The 17619-nt window shown below is 31.6% G+C and overlaps 2 protein-coding genes across 3 annotated transcripts in view; both read right to left on the bottom strand.

Annotated features, from left to right (window-relative positions):
- The window catches only part of LOC135194112 (putative uncharacterized protein DDB_G0285869), a 317179-nt gene that overhangs the window by 164296 nt on the left and 135264 nt on the right, over window positions 1–17619 (bottom strand). The window lies entirely within an intron of this gene.
- LOC113397251 (synaptotagmin-5-like) overlaps window positions 1–17619 on the bottom strand; it is a 52220-nt gene that overhangs the window by 4746 nt on the left and 29855 nt on the right. For both annotated transcript variants that reach the window (XM_026635528.2, XM_026635529.2), the window contains 2 exons: window positions 11996–12139; window positions 2445–2677 (listed from right to left, as the gene is read on the bottom strand). In XM_026635528.2, the coding sequence (XP_026491313.2) occupies window positions 2445–2677; window positions 11996–12139 (377 nt within the window). The remainder of the gene's footprint in view (window positions 1–2444; window positions 2678–11995; window positions 12140–17619) is intronic.

Genomic DNA, 17619 nt, shown 5'->3' with positions numbered 1-17619 from the left:
AATTTTACTAAAGTATTTGGTTGCTTAAATTCTGTAAACGGAACCTTGTTATTAAGATCGTTGAATTTAGTTTTTAAAACTTATTTATATTGATATTGACTTTTTCAGGATTAATTTATGAATATACTTTTTTAGAATAAAAGAGTTCTTTTGTTTTGTTAAGCGGTACGGTGAATTTTACTTAATTTATGTGACATATTCTAGGAGTGTTCTATGGACATGTAAAGTGATTATAAATAGCATTAAATAATTCCATGAGCACAGATAGGCTGTTGGCACAAAGTAATGAGTTCGGAGTGTCAGAAGAAGGCCCGGGTGGGTAAATTGAGTTTATATCAATTTGTGCGGGACACGCCCGCCTCAGATTGATTCTCGGAGCGGGGACTTTTGCGTGTCGAATTTTGAACATAATATTTGACGTACAATTCCGATTGACAATATAGAACAATTTACGTGACGTTATTAATCTTAACTTTTACAAGTAAAGTGTTATTATTCAGATTTTAAAGCACATGTTTCAGTGCATGTTAATTTATATATATATTAATCTGGCTTCCATCAACGTTGCAAAGGGGTTAGAGATTCTCATCTAACTTGGAATATAGTGACCGAAACTGAGAGAGATATATATTAGATATACGAACAAAACACTCGCTTTGTATTTTTATGCATGTCATAATTTAGAATAAAAATCGCAAAATAAAAATATATTTCTAGTAAACATTTTGCTACAATTTTCTTTGTATCTAATTGAATACAAAAAATAAACCAACAGAATTTGTTACAATAATATAACAAATAAATTAGAATCTTTAAAACATTAATAGGTAAATCGTACTTGGTATAGCAGCTCCTGAACACATCGTGTGCGGTAAATATTCGGTTAGCGTATCTCGCTAGCCGAATCGCTATTTATCATAGATCACATTTCTGAAATCTAGGGCGCTGAGTTTAACGTGAAGGAAGATGAAATATCTTACCACATCTAGCCGGCGACCAGCGATTTGTAAATATATTTTTATATAACATAAAGTAAACTAAACCAAATTCCATTGACCTCGACTGGCTTTGTCGTAAACGCTAAGAAAGTATATTATTGATGATTCGGAAAATGGTTACACTTTTCTTGTAGGTAATTACTATTCTGAAAGTAAAATTTATACATTAGGTAAAATGGTCTTAAGAAAGCGAGGTAGCTTCCCTAACATTTATTGTATTTCAAAAAGTCATTAATTACTTCCATGACATAGTAAAATATTAACTAGAATTTTTGGGGGTTTGTATAAGTTCATTAGGGAATCGACGCACGATTGAAAAAACTTTGTACGACAGAAAATCTAGAAAACTTTTATGAAAATTTTCAGCTCAACCATTTTAGAGTTCATTTTTTATCGCTTTGCTCAATATTTATTAAACACCAGTTTTACTTACTGAAATAACAAAGAAATCAAAAAAACAAATCAATCAATTTCTACCCGTATTGATGTTTTAACTCTAAATTGATATGTCACCATCCCATTGGGATGTAGGAAAAAGCTTGGTTGATTAAGACACGTATAGGTTTATCTATACTAATATAACAAATCCGAAACTCTGTAAGTCTGTCCGTCTATCTGTTGCTCATTCAAGAACCGAATATGACAAAATTTGTTATGGATAAGGTTTGAACTCCAAGAGTGAAGCCGTGGCTGTCAATTCATATATTAAAGTAATATTAATTGTGTAACAGAAAATAAGTTTAAACGAAATTAATTATACTTAACAATCTTCGCCCTAGAGGATAAACAGTATAATTTATATACACTCTCCCTTTGACTTGGATAGTTACATAATATGGTTTAAATGGAGTATGCTATATGAAGTGGAACCGACTCCGGTTTTGTAACATTTGAAACCTTTTAAAAAGCATTGAATTCATGAATTGCATTACTTTTATTTTCAGATTGCATTTTATATTATTTATGAAGTCGTTTTCGTTATTTCAGAGAAACATTTAGGTATATTCCATTTTAGTGGAAGCATAGAAGTGAGTAGTTATAGTGTAGGTTATAGAATATCTTAGTGAGAGCTGCTTTACGCCTAGTATAAAAAAGGGCAGTATTATCATTAAAATTTAAATTAGCTTAGTTGAGTTTGCTTTTTGGAAAGCGTGTGCTGCTTTTCCGAGTAATGTAAAAACTTCTGTCCTATTAAAATGTAATTAAAATTAGTCGATATTTCAAATTATTCTGACTTATATATTATATGCAAGTGAACCGGCCTCAAGCCTCAAACACACAAGTGAACCGATCATACATTAAAAACATCCTGTAAATTATCTGAAATTAATCGGAGCTTTAATAAATTAAGAACATTACGAAGTCAAATCTAATAAAATGGATATGGATATGGATACCGACTAATACTACTAAAGGTATTAAAAATTACTGGTAAATCGAACAGACCTCGGTGGCACCAATAGGGGAGACAGACATCTCGGTGGTACATGTCGGGGGCTGGGTGGTGCGGGGGAATCGGCTAACGAAGCAAGTGAGCCATGGGCGAGAGGTGCCGCTCTGACATCCAGAGAGGCGGCTCGTAGCGGCGATGGTGACCGCGGCACTCCAGTAACTCCCGCTTCTAGTGTCCGCCCGTCGGGAGCAAATGTGCGTATTGCTGGAGATGAACCGCGGTGACTCTGTAATACGTTTTTTTGTTTTACATTAAACCTATATTAATAAAATAAACCTGGTATAATACATAATTATTATTGAGTGTATTTATTCTATTTTTGATAAATTTTTATTTAAATATAAAAAATTATATAATGATACTAATACTAAACATATAAAAAGTTTTTCAATATTACTTAGTGGTTTATATTTAAGTGCAATGGACATATGGTAAATAATAAATACGTAAAAATAAAAATAATCAAAATGGACGTCACAATTGGTTATGAAATCGCACAACTTGGGAATGAAACGATCGCATCGAGGCATAAAAAAATTAAAAAAAAATAATTTGCAATTGGTAATTTCAGACGAATAAAAACCCTAAGTTTCACCGATTTTGCTGATGATGTTTAATTCTGAACCGGTGGTAGATTTTTGACAACCAATAAGCAAGTTTAACACTTAAATTGCATAAAGATTTTGACTTTTACTTTGACTTATAGTTTACTTTATTCCTATTTCTTTTTTTTATTTACTGTAACTGCATCGTAAGGCGCTTTTGTTGATTATGGTTTTCAATTCCACTTATCAATTCTAATTGTCATTGCAAACATCATTACCGGTCAATACGCGATAGAGTAGGTAATTGATTAATCTCTCATAACGTTATACAATTTAGTCTTAATTAGTGCAAATTTAACGTAATATTATTAATACAAAACGTCATTTATAGGGTAATGATAATATGTGTTAATTTATGCAGAATATATTATATAGGTATGTTTATGTCAATTTAATTTATAGATATAAATCAAGTCATATTATTTATTAGTTTTGTTTGTAATTAATAATAATGTTCTCGTGATCAATCAAAGAGACAAGCTGAGTGCGCGGGTTCTTAAAATTGTGTGTGCCCCAACATAGGCGTTCTGGATTAATCCCGTTCATAGGAATGAGGTAACTCATTCCTATGAACGGGCATGTAACACCTCTCACTTCATAGAGCCGGATTGCTACTAAGAAGTCCCGTATTCAAAAAATGAAGAACTTTATAGCAATCCGATTCAGAATAATGGTCCGGGGGTTCCGGAATTGCAGTCTTACAACTGGTCACTGGACCCACAAGGCAGTACAAAATTATGAATGCAAACATTAGTTGACTGTAATATTAAAATGTTTATTTTGTGTTATAATGTGCTTCAATTGAATAATCACTTAGACGAAAAATATATGACGACGAATTTCAGAAGTTTGAGAGTAAAGTATTGTTATATTCTGGTCTGAAATAGCACATACTAACTTTTTATCCCGGAGAAAACTACTGAATACCACTCTTACCCCTCACAAGCGGGCGAAGACGCGGGCGATAACTAATATTGAACAAATGAATTCAATGAAGACTTATCATGTAACATATGTTTATTGTTAGTATATAAGTTCAAAATTAACAAATGAAATAAGAAAGAAATAACAATTTCACTAAAATTCGTCTTTGTATAAAATTGGGATGATTGTTTATTTTGCAATGGTAATATCACTACAATATAAGTAAAACCCTACGACGAGTGTCAAAAAAATAAATACACTCAAAAATCCGATTAGTTTTGAGTGCTGCTATAAATTACACTAGATGACTAAATTCCAAAAACAAAACGGTATAGTTTCAGGGGAGGCAATTGTTTGACAATGGAAGTTGGCCGGTCGCGTGTTTTTTACTATTAAATGTTTCCTGCATAGTATAACCTAATGCTACGCTGATATAATCAGTATCAATCATTCGTATAAAGGTTAAAAAATACAAAAGAAATTTATGTCGTTTGGAAATTATTATTACGTATATTTATTTTTAAATTATATGTATAGTTTTGACAGATCAACACTACCCACACACATTGCGCTGTATGAAATTACCGTATACCCTGTACAAGATAGCTTGATCTTTTTGACGGATGTAATTTTTTCTGATCGAGATAACATTACAATGACGAATATATTATTTTCTTAATTTAATGATTTTAAAAATTGTAAAAATATTTAAAAAAATACGTATAATAAATAAGTTCCTAAAGATTCAAGCGTTATCCGAAAATTTTAAGACATCTATTCTTTTTCTATTGCTTCAAAGTAAAATTTAAATAGAAACACTGAAAATAATAGACGCTTGTACAATGTTACATCGGTCGAACGGTAGGGACGCCAATAACAGGCAGTAACTGCTACAAATATCGATTACAAAAATCCTTATTAAAGATCATTGTTAAGTTATTGTTACCAACGGGGGTCCTTTTGGTTGGGGTGTCTTTGGCTAGTAGTTGGGGTCTCTTTAGCTAGTATAACTTTTTTTAGAAAAATAAGTTAAAAAAAATTCAATTCTAATTTGAATTACGCATTCCATCGTTCCATCGACTGTTATATATGTTATATTTTCTGTTTCTCATCACTAGCCCGTCTGTCAAAAAGATCAAGCTAACTTAAACAGGGTACAGTATTAAACTTTCCTTATATATCGCCAATACTGGTAACTCGGAAGTTTTGTCCTTAAATTCAAACCTGATTATGGATTTAAAAGTAATGCGTTCAGTAGCTTGCCACATCATATGTTGAGCATATTAAAAAAAGTTCTTATATAACGACATAGTCAATTTCCATATTAAATAAAATTGGAGTCAGATTCTCTAAAAATATCTGTAGACGGTTCAGGTGAAAAGCGAATATCTTTTACAGACATTCCGAGATACGAGAATGTAAATATCGTCGAACTTCTAGACTAATGGATACTTCTCCGAATGCTTAAAACAGAATAATCTACTTAATAAAATACTCTTAACTCAGTATCTCAGTATCCAACAAAACTATGTAGAAATTCAATCTTCAATACAAAAGCTTCGTAAATATATTTGAAATGGCGTCTTTCTTAAAAGTTAGTAAGTGATTCAATTTTATTGATTTACTTTCTATAACTTTCATAATACTATGGAAATCGTCCCTATATTAGGTACCCACTTTGGTACAACTACTTATGTTAGATTTTGTATTAGAATATTTATAGAACACTTTAAACTTTGGCGAAGTTTGTTATCTATTTTAAATAGTTTATTCGGGTTTAACCGAACAACTTTCGCGAGGTACAGCTTTGTTAGGATAATAATTTTTCCTTATTTTTGACCATAAATTAAAAATAATGACAATAAAATAATACTCTGAAAGTCGCCCTGTGAGGTCAGGTGGATCCCGCATTGGAGCAGCGTGGTGGAATAAGTTCCAAACCTCCACAAAAGGGCGTCTCCCTTTGCCTTGCAGAATGTTAACAGGCTGTTAATTATTAATTATAATTTATGGAGTCAGACATTCACTTGTGATCATTACAGGTCGTAATTATAATTACTTTTCACCCTAACACGACCCCCGTCCTTTCTCTCGAAACGTCGGGTAAAATAAAAACGGTTTGATCACGGTTAAGTCCGTCATTGTTGTATATGTATAATGGACAATATTTATCGATCTGTATCCTAAAATCGTGTAGTTGTTGGTTTTTTTAATTATGAATTAATTTTCACTTTTATTTTAAGAAGAGTTTTCTATAACATTTTATTATCGTTTCAAGATCAAGCTTATTAAAATATTTTCCAAAGATTCGTTATATTATTTTAATGAGCTATATTAACTAATCCTAAGTGTGTTTTTCTTAACAATTTCATATTTTTTATTGTTTCTATAGACTTACAAGGTATGTACTACAAAACAAAGCCTATTCGGTAAAATTATACCTGGAATCAAACTTAAGTGAATCGAATATATAGTACATTTGTATTCTCTGTTTGTGATGAGAGTGACACGGTGAGCTGCGTTTTGTTCTCATCACGAATTCCGTTAGTACGAGGCTTCATATACGAATTCATTGTTTCCTGACTAAACAATTGTGTGACGTAATGAGAAGTGCGTACTATTTATATAAATAAATTATACAATCTAACCATCAACGGTATAATTCTAGACTGCCAAATTGTACACTTGGTTTTTGTCATTTAATTTGTAAAATACTGAGTTACGAGTCGGTTTTTGTCGGTAAAATCTAAATTACGACTAAAATTTCATTTCAATTTTTGAAGCGCTTTCTTTCGGTTGAGTAATATGCATCCAAACGTTCACATTAATAATACTACTAGGATTAGTAGAATAATCTTATAACATGACGATTCAAAAGTGTTTATATGAGCCTACATGAATAAAGCTTAGTTACATTTCCATGACGGACTATACGCCTACACGTACTGTGTCCAAAAAGATGGATGGGAAAATAGAAACAGAAGTAATGCCTCGAAATGCGATGCTAGTATTTTTGTAAAAAAAAAAACCGTTATCCGTACGACAAAGTCATCGGAGTTTGTTTTAAAAACGTACCTACTTTGATGTATACATTTCTCCTTTGACCTTTCCTTCCAACACAGCATTTCGACATTTAAAGCATTTTTTTCAAAGAAATGTTGTTGCCGTAACAAGTGCTTTACACGAATGTACATATTAATGGTATCAATTGTTAATGAACATTTTACGGGTTCAACCGTATTTTCTGTTGAGTTACTTCAATTCGTTATTCGTTTCATTATAAAATAATATTAAGGTACTATAAGGACGACATGCATCCTTTCATTCCAGTTTTAAAAGGATTTTCTTTAAAATAATACGCTACGTTTCAGTTTTACGAAATAAAATATGTAAAGTCGCTACCAAAGAGATCTTTTATTGGACCAATAAATAAATTTACGCAGTCTTCATATCTAGTTAGAAATATGGAGAACATGTAAAATATATTGTATTAGTAAACAATTATATTCTAGAGGAATATATATTTATATATTAATACAAAGAGTCAACATAGATTCTATAAAACCACCTTATGTCTCTACGAACTCACTCCAAATTCCAAATTGAAAAGACAAAATCACAAAAGATGATTTTAATTGCATCACGAATTTTCCGAAACTATAAAATAAACACACAGAATTATTGTATGTTGGTATCTTTTGCTGAATAAGTGCTATAATTTATAACAAAATCGACTGGGTTTTAAAGCGTCCTTAGAGTTACCTGTACGTACTTACTCCAGTTTTTGATGATAAAACATACAGACTTAGTTAGGGATGTTCCTTCATTGCATAGACATTAATTATGTACTGATTTTCTATTACAAATTATCTACCCTATGTTGGGTTGACGTCCTAATTAAAGTTTATTTTACGAGAGTAAAGTAGAACATAAGTGTTATTGTTATGCTTAGTACTAAGATGGCTCCCTGGATAGAAAATGCGGGTCTAACCGAACCAGACTATCCTATTTGCATCGTGAAGGCTTTCTAGAGGCAATTCCAAGTCATATATTGCTGTTATTTAATTTATAAACGGTTCATATATATTTTTTTATTTTTACTTCAGAACTCCGTAATTTATGAATCGATTTGGAAAATTATTTGTGGTATTTTTTTTGGCAATATTTTATATTATTTTAAGATATTCTTGGTTTTTTTTTACTAAAAATGAGACTTTAGCATTAATAAGCGCCCGGCATACGATTTAGCTATTGAGACTAGAGGGAGATTACACACAATTTAAAACAAACGCGTGACAATGGTAAGAATATTAAATTGTATTGGTATGCACTGTTTCTAATTTAACAAGAGCGTTCCCGATAGGATCGAATACTTGCTGAGAAAATTGGATGTTGTGTGAAGTACATTGTTACTCATGTTGCAGAATATTCCAATATACGTACGTAGCAGTACCAGAAAATGTTAATAGTAGTTTGATATTATATTCGAACTGAAAGTTATCCACGCATTGTGGTTTGTTTTAATTTGAAATTTCGTATGTAATTTCTATAAAGGCGTTATTAAATATTATTATATTGATTCGTATATATGATGCTTTTAGAGTATTGGATTCAGAGACTGTCCGATGTCCAAATCTCGGCAATACTTGTTGTTTTCGCACGAATAGTTTGTGCTTACATTTATATTGTTCACGGTGGTAAAGAAAAATATAAACCAACACGATTTAATGATTTTCTCTATGATCTAAATTAACGCAATCTGCCAGTCGATCAGCGCGGAGTAAGCTTTAAACGGGAGTTGCATATGCCCTGCAGTGGGATTTTTATGTGTGGGATAACATGTATCTCAAGGAGGCCTCATGGATGACAAAAAAATATTTAATATTTTGCAGCTCTTGAAAAACAACAAAAATAAAAATAACTAGTTGCATAGCAAGGTATGCTTTTTTGAGTGTTTGACTTTTGTGTCGATAATATTGTCTGTATTGTCAAACCTATTGAAATATATTTAATATATCACATAGACTACAAGGCAGCAGCTGCATTCTATGCGTACGTTTAAGGATGAATCTAAAATAAAATAATGAAAATGTCATTAAATTGCTTTGCGCGGTTTTTCTTTTAAAATATACTCTGATCGTCACTTTTCTTGAAATTCTTCTAAAGAGGAATAATATAATATAAATAAGTAGTAGCTTCGGCAGAAAAATCAATGCTTGTTAACCAAAACTTAAAGTGTAAAATGTTCTCGTGACATTATTATTTAGATTATTCTTAAAAATAATGCATTTAATATAACCGTGCATTCGATATTTACAATTGCATATTTCGGTCTAAATACCGACGTATCGATCGGCTGTCGGTTATGAAAGTTATGGAAGTGATTCGTGGAATTTTCACGTATGTTAAACGCGTCCAATATGCGAGAATCGGCTCGTGCAATGTACATACCTTATAACGAGTAAATTATATGAAGATAATGATTATTTTGTTGAAGAAGCAAATATTTAATGAGCAAGTATAGTGTTAAGATTTTTATAAGCTCATTGAAAAATAAACTGCTTTTGACATCCCATTTTAATATAGTTGCGTAGTTTTTCTGTTGCAAGTAAATTGATAATCTATTCTATATATACTAAGGCATCTGAGACATATATTTCTAACATTTTTGCCACACATATAATTAATTATATTGAAAAAAATTTTGCTGTGTTACCGATTTGACATCCCACCAAAAACACCATAAAGTTTCTTTTTTAATTCTAACAGAAGTATAAACATTGATTTTCATCCTTCTAACTAAGAAAAATTCCAACTTCTCTAATAACCTTTATCATAAATTTCTACTCCTAATGTGATGAATTTTCTTTTAATCGTGGACAAAAACCTCAAACAATGAAATAATCTTTCCAAATTTCATCCTTTTGGGTGATGAATTTTCAGACGATCTTTAGGTCAGTCTTTGACTCACTGACATACGGCAAAACTCAATCAAAAATGACGAATTTCCATAAAATGTAACCACTCCATAAATTAATTTTGAAAAAAAAAAATCTTCTCTTTGTGCTCACCTATGTTCCGCAGCCTGGCTTGGTGGTCCTTTGTATACAAGTCATTCATTTTAAAATCTTAATAAATATACACATTAATTAATATAAATTGGTTTATACGAACGTATTGACCTGTGCAAAGTCTTAAATTTTTAACTATTAAAAAAAAAGAGGTTTTTTTGCTTCCTCAGAACCTCATGAACCGATTTGTTTTTTTTTTTTTTGTATGTGGTAACTTAATCTGAAATTAGTTAACAAAATTATCAGTTTCTATTAAATTGTAATCTTATAACAATTAGTATTGTAATTATAAAGTTTATGTCAATCAGATAAAATTATATATATATACCCGTAAGTGTATATCCTGCCTCGAACTCAACATATGTATGTTAGCTATTGCCTTTATCATTAATTTAATCTTGTTTGGTGTAATTTACCTTATTTATGAATGTTTTTGACATTTTTTACTATGTCAAGTTTAAAAAGAACTGTTGAATTTTATTACAGAAAGGAATAACGTCATGACATTGTCCTGGGACAATGTCAATACAGGGTGTATTGACTTTGAGAAGTCGGAAACTAGTTGTTATAAGATTACCTCTACTTGACGCGCTTATGAAATGATCGTGACTGTTTCTTTGAAAAATATCTATATTATTGTGATTATACATAGTTATATTGTTAACATATTGTGACGATATCGTAAGTATACCCACTTTATTAAAAACATTCCGAAGAGTTCTACCACCGTTAAATAAATATTTTATCTTACATACGTATAGTGAAAACAAAATATTGTTAACAAACGCTTTTATCTATTTATCCATGAGTATTCAGTAATCACTATTAAATAAAACTTCAATCTCGTGTATTCGATCAAAGTTCTTGATTGCGTTTACGTTTTTTATCCAGATAACCACCAACTTAACGAACTTTAGCTGTACTTCGTTTTAATGACTTTTTAATTAGGTACTTATTTGTTGGCGGTTTATTGCGATTTGGCTGATCTACAAAGAGTTGGTAAGTGCTGATGGCTTTTAAAAATGTGCTTAGGTATATACTCGTAGTTCAATTATCGGTACAACAAACTGACTTACTTCGACTACCTCGTTGGTGTAGTGACTAGTTATAAAGACATAGATCCCAAGGTTCTGGGTTCCACTCCCAAGTTGGGCCGATGTAAAATTTATGTTTTTTTTTGTCGAAGTATTCTCAGTAACAGCCCAGAGGGTTGAGAGTGTTTACACTCTCGTGTCTCGGAAAACACGTAAAGCCGTTGTTCCTGCGCCTAAACTCTTTCCGGTCGTGTCAGCTTTGCCGTCCCATCGGATCATGGGAGTGAGGGAAAAGAGAGTGCAGCTGTGTTTGCACACACACACACTTGTGCACTATAATATGTCCTGTAATCTAAAATCGGTGTGCGTGTGTGTTAAGTATAACGTACAAAATACTGCTCTACTAATATAAATTAAAAATTTTGAAAATTAAAAAAAGGAATAGTTGAAAATGTGATAAATAAGTTTAAAGATTATTATTTTAAAAAAATGAATGAATTATGATAAATAGTATATGTATAGTGTAAAAGATTTTTCTTTTACGATGCACGATTAAATGAATAATTATGCTAATATATTTTATATATGTAATTTGATAACTATTAACTAACTATACTCTACTATAATATAACTATGTATATATTAACAGTAACTACTAAATTACCTGCAGGTTCTTCACAGTACAATCAACGTTCTGAACCAAGGATAGTTTAACGTTTATTAGTCTTAAAAAATAACATTTAATGTTTCTGCGTTTGATAGCCAATTTCTCGAGGAAGGTTATAGACTAACATCACGCTATGGTACAAAATGGCGTTATAGCAAAAACCGCGTAGAGCAGCTGGTGCATTATAAAAATATTTTGTGCCTTTGTTATTAACCCAGTAAATCAATTCGTGGTTATACTTACAGTGGCTCTTGAAGTTCCGCTGTCAAGACTGCTTTGAGATGATATGGATGGAGTCCGCGCAAGCCTCGCATGAGGCAGAGAAGAAGCCGTTCGACTTTCACTCAGCGGTTGAACCCGACATTGTTCTTTGGGTATCAACATCTCCTGTAACAAAAGAATACTATAAAATATTTTGTAGCATAAAATCGCAAATACTGGATTTAAATCTGTGCTCGAGCAAATAATAGTTGTTAGGTTTTCCTGTCAGTAAGGAAGTAAAAATATTGAGCAACGAAGAGCCCGTAAAGCCATTGACCTTGTACCAAATCTCCTTCCTATTTACTATAAGAGCACATTTTTACGCATACATATTACTATGGTTATAATATCTGTGAATTTTTATTGAAACAACGAATACCTAGCCTGAAGAAGATATATTGAAGGAAACTTGTAACTTACTTCTCGTGTTCATAAAATGGTTATCGACAAATCGATCAAAGGGATCAATGTCATGTTATTTTAAATATATTGTCACGTATTTTAATTATTATTACTTTATTATAAGTTCTCGAAGAGAGTCTCTAGCTCTTAGATTATAAATAGTGCTTTTATTGGTGCTTCTGTTTATTTGTGCATTTCTCCATAATATGGTCCAATTATAAATGATACTGTCACACAATAAAGCATTATAATAATTAAATAAACGAAGTCCAAACTCGTACCTTTATGTAAAACTGACAAAATATACGAAAACTTTGAATAATTGAATAGATAATTCGACAGCGCTACAAATTAAATTTGATTCTAATACAGTTTCAATTTAAATAATAAAATCACCGAATATATATAAATCAGCTACTAAGCTATATAAATTGCCAAAATACCTTTTATATATATGCCTAAATTAATGGTTATATTATGGAAATCAGACGGTATGGAACTTAGTGTATTTGTTTTAGGTCATTTTATATAAGAATTAAGCGTATGTCTATTTGGCTAAACGTATGCGGATCAAATCGGGAAAAAAAAGTTAAAATGTCAGTTAAGAATATCTCCATCACCAGAGATAAGGAGGTTGACGGAGGAGTTGTATTACCGGCACGACTTAAGCTTTATCCTTCACGTTTCGAAATAAAATTACAATATTTTCTCGACCGTTATTACAAACATTTTTAGTGGTAGGTTTATTAAATACTGATGTCTCTTTTTTCATCATTGATTTGACATTCGAAAGAGGGAGACAGAACAGTGTTTACTTAATCAGCACCTGAACAACATTTAAAAGTAAAGCCGATACTTATTAAGTGTAAACATGATTTTAAATGATCTTTTCAACGAGGCATTACGTATTATATGAGTGACGTGTAAATCCAAAGCTAATATTATTCCTAGACTAAATAATAGTTTAGGTATTCATTAGTGCAAAATGTTGTAGTTTTATATGAAGGTTTAAGATTAATTTGAGTACTTTGTATTTAGTTGGGTGCGCCAGCTCGGAAGGCAAGTCGTGTGCTCGTTAGTGCCCCTTCCTATCATGTCACTTTTGCAAACTACGCTGCTGTTACTACGGTTCACAATTTTGCTGCTGAAATAAATTAATCAGTAAAACAGAACAAAATTATATTATGTAAGCAACGTTTGCCTTCATTAAGTTCTTGATTTTACAACACATGATAAGCACGTGTTATATATTTATGTATGTGGGTGCGCTTTTGTATGCATGTGTGTGTAAATCCTTGCGTGTTTTTTATGCAAACGTGTAATAGAACCAAGGATGTTCATTATGCTATTACGTTTCGGGTGAAATTAGATTGAAGTTGATGTAATTTGTACTGAATAAATGCGAGATGAAGGAACAAGCATAGATATATGAATAAAATATACACACATAAATGCCTATAAACATATATTGTTCTTGAAACCGTAGAATTGCCAAAAATATTTTGAAACACGTAAACATTACAATAACATCAAAAAAGGCATATTAAAAATTCTTGGTACGTAAATTGTGATAATTCGTTATTTTGTTTAAAAATAATATGAAGCTCGTCATCATATTTAAATGTTATGAAGTATGTTTCTGCCAATATGCTGTCATGTTCAGTTTTTCCTTCAAACTGGAATACATGCATATAAAGCATCGCTGTGGTATTTGGCGACAGTATAATTTAATTATGGCTAATGTTATGTTTTGCCTTCTGATAGCCTGTTGTTGATTTCTCGGAGTCCGTCGTAAGACTTTAACATAACAAAAGTTACGATGTTTTTGAGTATCATTGTGTGATATAGAAACAAACTTAAGCTATTTTTTGTTCACCTTTGTCGAAAGAGTTTCTTGCAAACGCTAAACTTATCTGTTATTGTATTCTGATGAATCAGTGACGTACAAAGCCCTGATGGCTAGTTAAAACACGTATACAAATTTGACCGTAAGTTTCTGATTTCTCTCAACTTTCATTAGCTTAATTTGTGTTTATAATTGATTGTAATCGCTGTCGAAGCAAACAAGTTTGAACGCACCGATATGTATAATCTTTTGTTAAAAATTTGCCAAACGTATATCCACTAAAATTCTAAAAGTTTGGACACCACTGCCCATTTTTTTTTGTGCTTGTAGTTATACTGGCTGACTCACCCTTCAAACTGGAACACAACGATTTGAAGTATTCCTGCTCGGCGGTAGACATTTACAGTTTGTATAGTATCTTATATACCTTACGGCATATTAGCAGTGTAAGAAAAAAATGACCATACCAATATATTCAGATGGGGATGAATTACCAACATATTACGGCTCGATTGACAAATCAAGACATGTCTCAAGAGTTCCTTGCATAGTTTAATGCAAACCTTCTCAAAATACGTAATAAATAACGCAAAAGGACTCTCGACCGTCTCCTGTCGCTACGTACATTTTTCATTATGTTGGTTCTCGGTTGTTACTTCGCCAATAATTTATGAAGACTTCAAAACTCGCTGTAATTGGCTTTGTTTTACCGCGATTTAATGCATTCTACTATTACACTATTTGTCAATCATATAAAGTTTCTTATGAGATGTTCCCCAGTTAACCCAGTATGATACCATACGAGAAAATCGCAAAAGCTCTGCCTGTTACCTCTTTACACTTAAATCGCAAAACTGATTAGGTGAAATTTGGTAAGGCGGTGGTTTAAGTCCTGGGGAAGGACTAGGCTAGTTTGTATCACGGAATTCATCCCATATGGGTGTAATAAGAGGGCGAAAGTTTGCATGGGGAATTAGTCTATTATCAATTTCTTAAGTAAGCAATATAAATCTAATTATTATTGAACTTTTTGTTTAGTTAGAGGATAATTTTTTTAAAGAAATTTATATTGAAAGTGTGATAAAATAGGGGTTAAGGCTTAAATTATAATTTCGTGCAGGTAAAACAGCAGTTCGGCTCTTGGAAATGATCATTTACTTAACCTTAAACAGGAATAAATAGTACTGTATCAATCACAACGTCATATACTCGTATTAAATACAATGCTCTCTTTACATATTTCATCTTTATATCTTATAATACAGTTCAGCGCATAGGATAACCTATAATATTTTGGAATATACATTTTGCCGATAAGACAACTATACTCAATATTTTTCTTTGGACGCTCACTCAACGAATACAATATCAATGAAAATCTGAGAACATCGCTTACAAATGTGTTATGTAGTTTCTATTTTACTACCAACAACTGTTTAAAATATAAAATAGTATGTACTTTGTTAGATTTAATGTCCCGAATTCATTCGCGTAAAATTCGTGAAAAGTTACCTCCCATTATGCCTCTTAATGCTGTAATTTCCAAAAAATCATTTTTTAAGTGTTTACGTTAAAAAAATAAACTCATGTTCCAAATTTTAGCTTTCTAAATTTAATAGATCGGCTGCTTTGATTTTCAGTAAGAGCGAACTCTTCGTAAGTGTGATATAATAATAAACTATAATCATTTTGAACTAAATAAACAACAATACTCTTGATAATGTAATGTAATTAAGGGCTGATGTTATCATACGACGATTTATATTATAAAAAAAAGTTTACATGTAACTAAAGCTAGAACAAAGTGATAAAAAGTGTTGTGTTATAAGCACCTTCCCTCGTTTCCATCAAAAACTGAAAATGGATTCTCGCGCCGCAGAATATGAATGTAATTTCCTGAGTTTTTTTTAAACGTATCGTCCATGAAAGGAAGTTGAAACTTTAAACCTCAGTTCCCAAAAGTACAATATTGACTCTTTAGTTTTTCTTCCTTTCCACTATATATAAAAAATATAGAGCCAGTGTATGCCCCACAGTTGGACAAAGATCTCCCCTCTTAAGAAGATTTGGACCACTGGTAATCTTGCTCTAAAATTTAATTAAAAATACATAAATTTCCATGTTTCTAATTATTTTTTAAACTCTATATTCCATTTTTTCATTTAAATAAACCGACGATTATGGGTTCAACCCAAATAAATTCATTTGCGTAATTTGTATTTATAATTCATCTCGTGCTCGGCGGTGAAGGAAAACATCGTGAGGAAACCTGCACGTAGTGGAGGAGCAGCGTGGTGAATGAACGGAAGACGTATTGGCAAATGCTATTTAGAAAGTTGGTTGAACGGCGTTGTTCAATAATATGGCTAAGTGAAAGGCTAATTTGACTAATTGTCTGAGACACATATATTGCATTTGATTGACTAACTAAATTCATATTAATAATATAATTCTAAATGAAGTTATAGATAAATAAAATATATCACTGATGGAAAAATAAATTATTCCAAGTTCTGGCTATGGTATTTCTATGCATTATTTATTGGGCCAATATCGATTGACAGTTTATAAGGTCTTTATATGAATAAGTTAAGCTTCAATAGGCTGGATTCTGACCCTTTTGAATTTGCCGTTTCATTTCTGAGTATCGGCAGTATTTAGTAATTTATTAACAAAATGTTTGAGATACTGGGTGAGTACAGTCTTATCGCAATATTTGGTTCTTATGCATTACAGTTTTGTTTCACTTATTTTAATAACTAAGGTATATAAGGTAGGTGTGACATAGGTTATCAATGTAATATTTATTTAAATTGGGATCTAAAATGCCCTGCCAATGTTATAATGTTAGTTCACTCCTTTAAACACATAGTATGAATGTTTAAATAAATCGTAAGTTATAGCTATCTACCTCGATGTTCTTGCCCACTGTAAGAAATATTAGCCATTCCGTACATCGCCAATGCGCCACGAACCTTGGGAACTAAAATGTTATTTCCCTTGTGCCTGTAGTTATACTCACTCACCTTTCAAACCGGAACACAACAATAATAATTACTGTTGTTTGGCGGTAGAATATCTGAAGAGTGGGTACCTACCCAAACGGGTTTGCACCAAGTAAATCTATATCTGTATAAAATAAAAAAGTTGAAATGTATCCAACATCAACATTTATAGGCATATTCGTTTCAACGGCAACACAATATAGGCAATATTAAATCGGTGAAATTTCATGAAATTTATTTCAACTACGCCAATTTTTTTTCCTGAAACCGAGTCGTTTTACTGAAGTTGTAATTAAAAACTTTACGTGTATGTTCGCTTGATACGCAGCAGTTGGAGGCTGTGACGCAAATAA

This window comes from Vanessa tameamea, chromosome 3 (assembly GCF_037043105.1).
Source record: "Vanessa tameamea isolate UH-Manoa-2023 chromosome 3, ilVanTame1 primary haplotype, whole genome shotgun sequence".
NCBI lineage: Eukaryota > Metazoa > Arthropoda > Insecta > Lepidoptera > Nymphalidae > Vanessa > Vanessa tameamea.
This window is presented reverse-complemented; position numbering and strand designations above follow the sequence as displayed.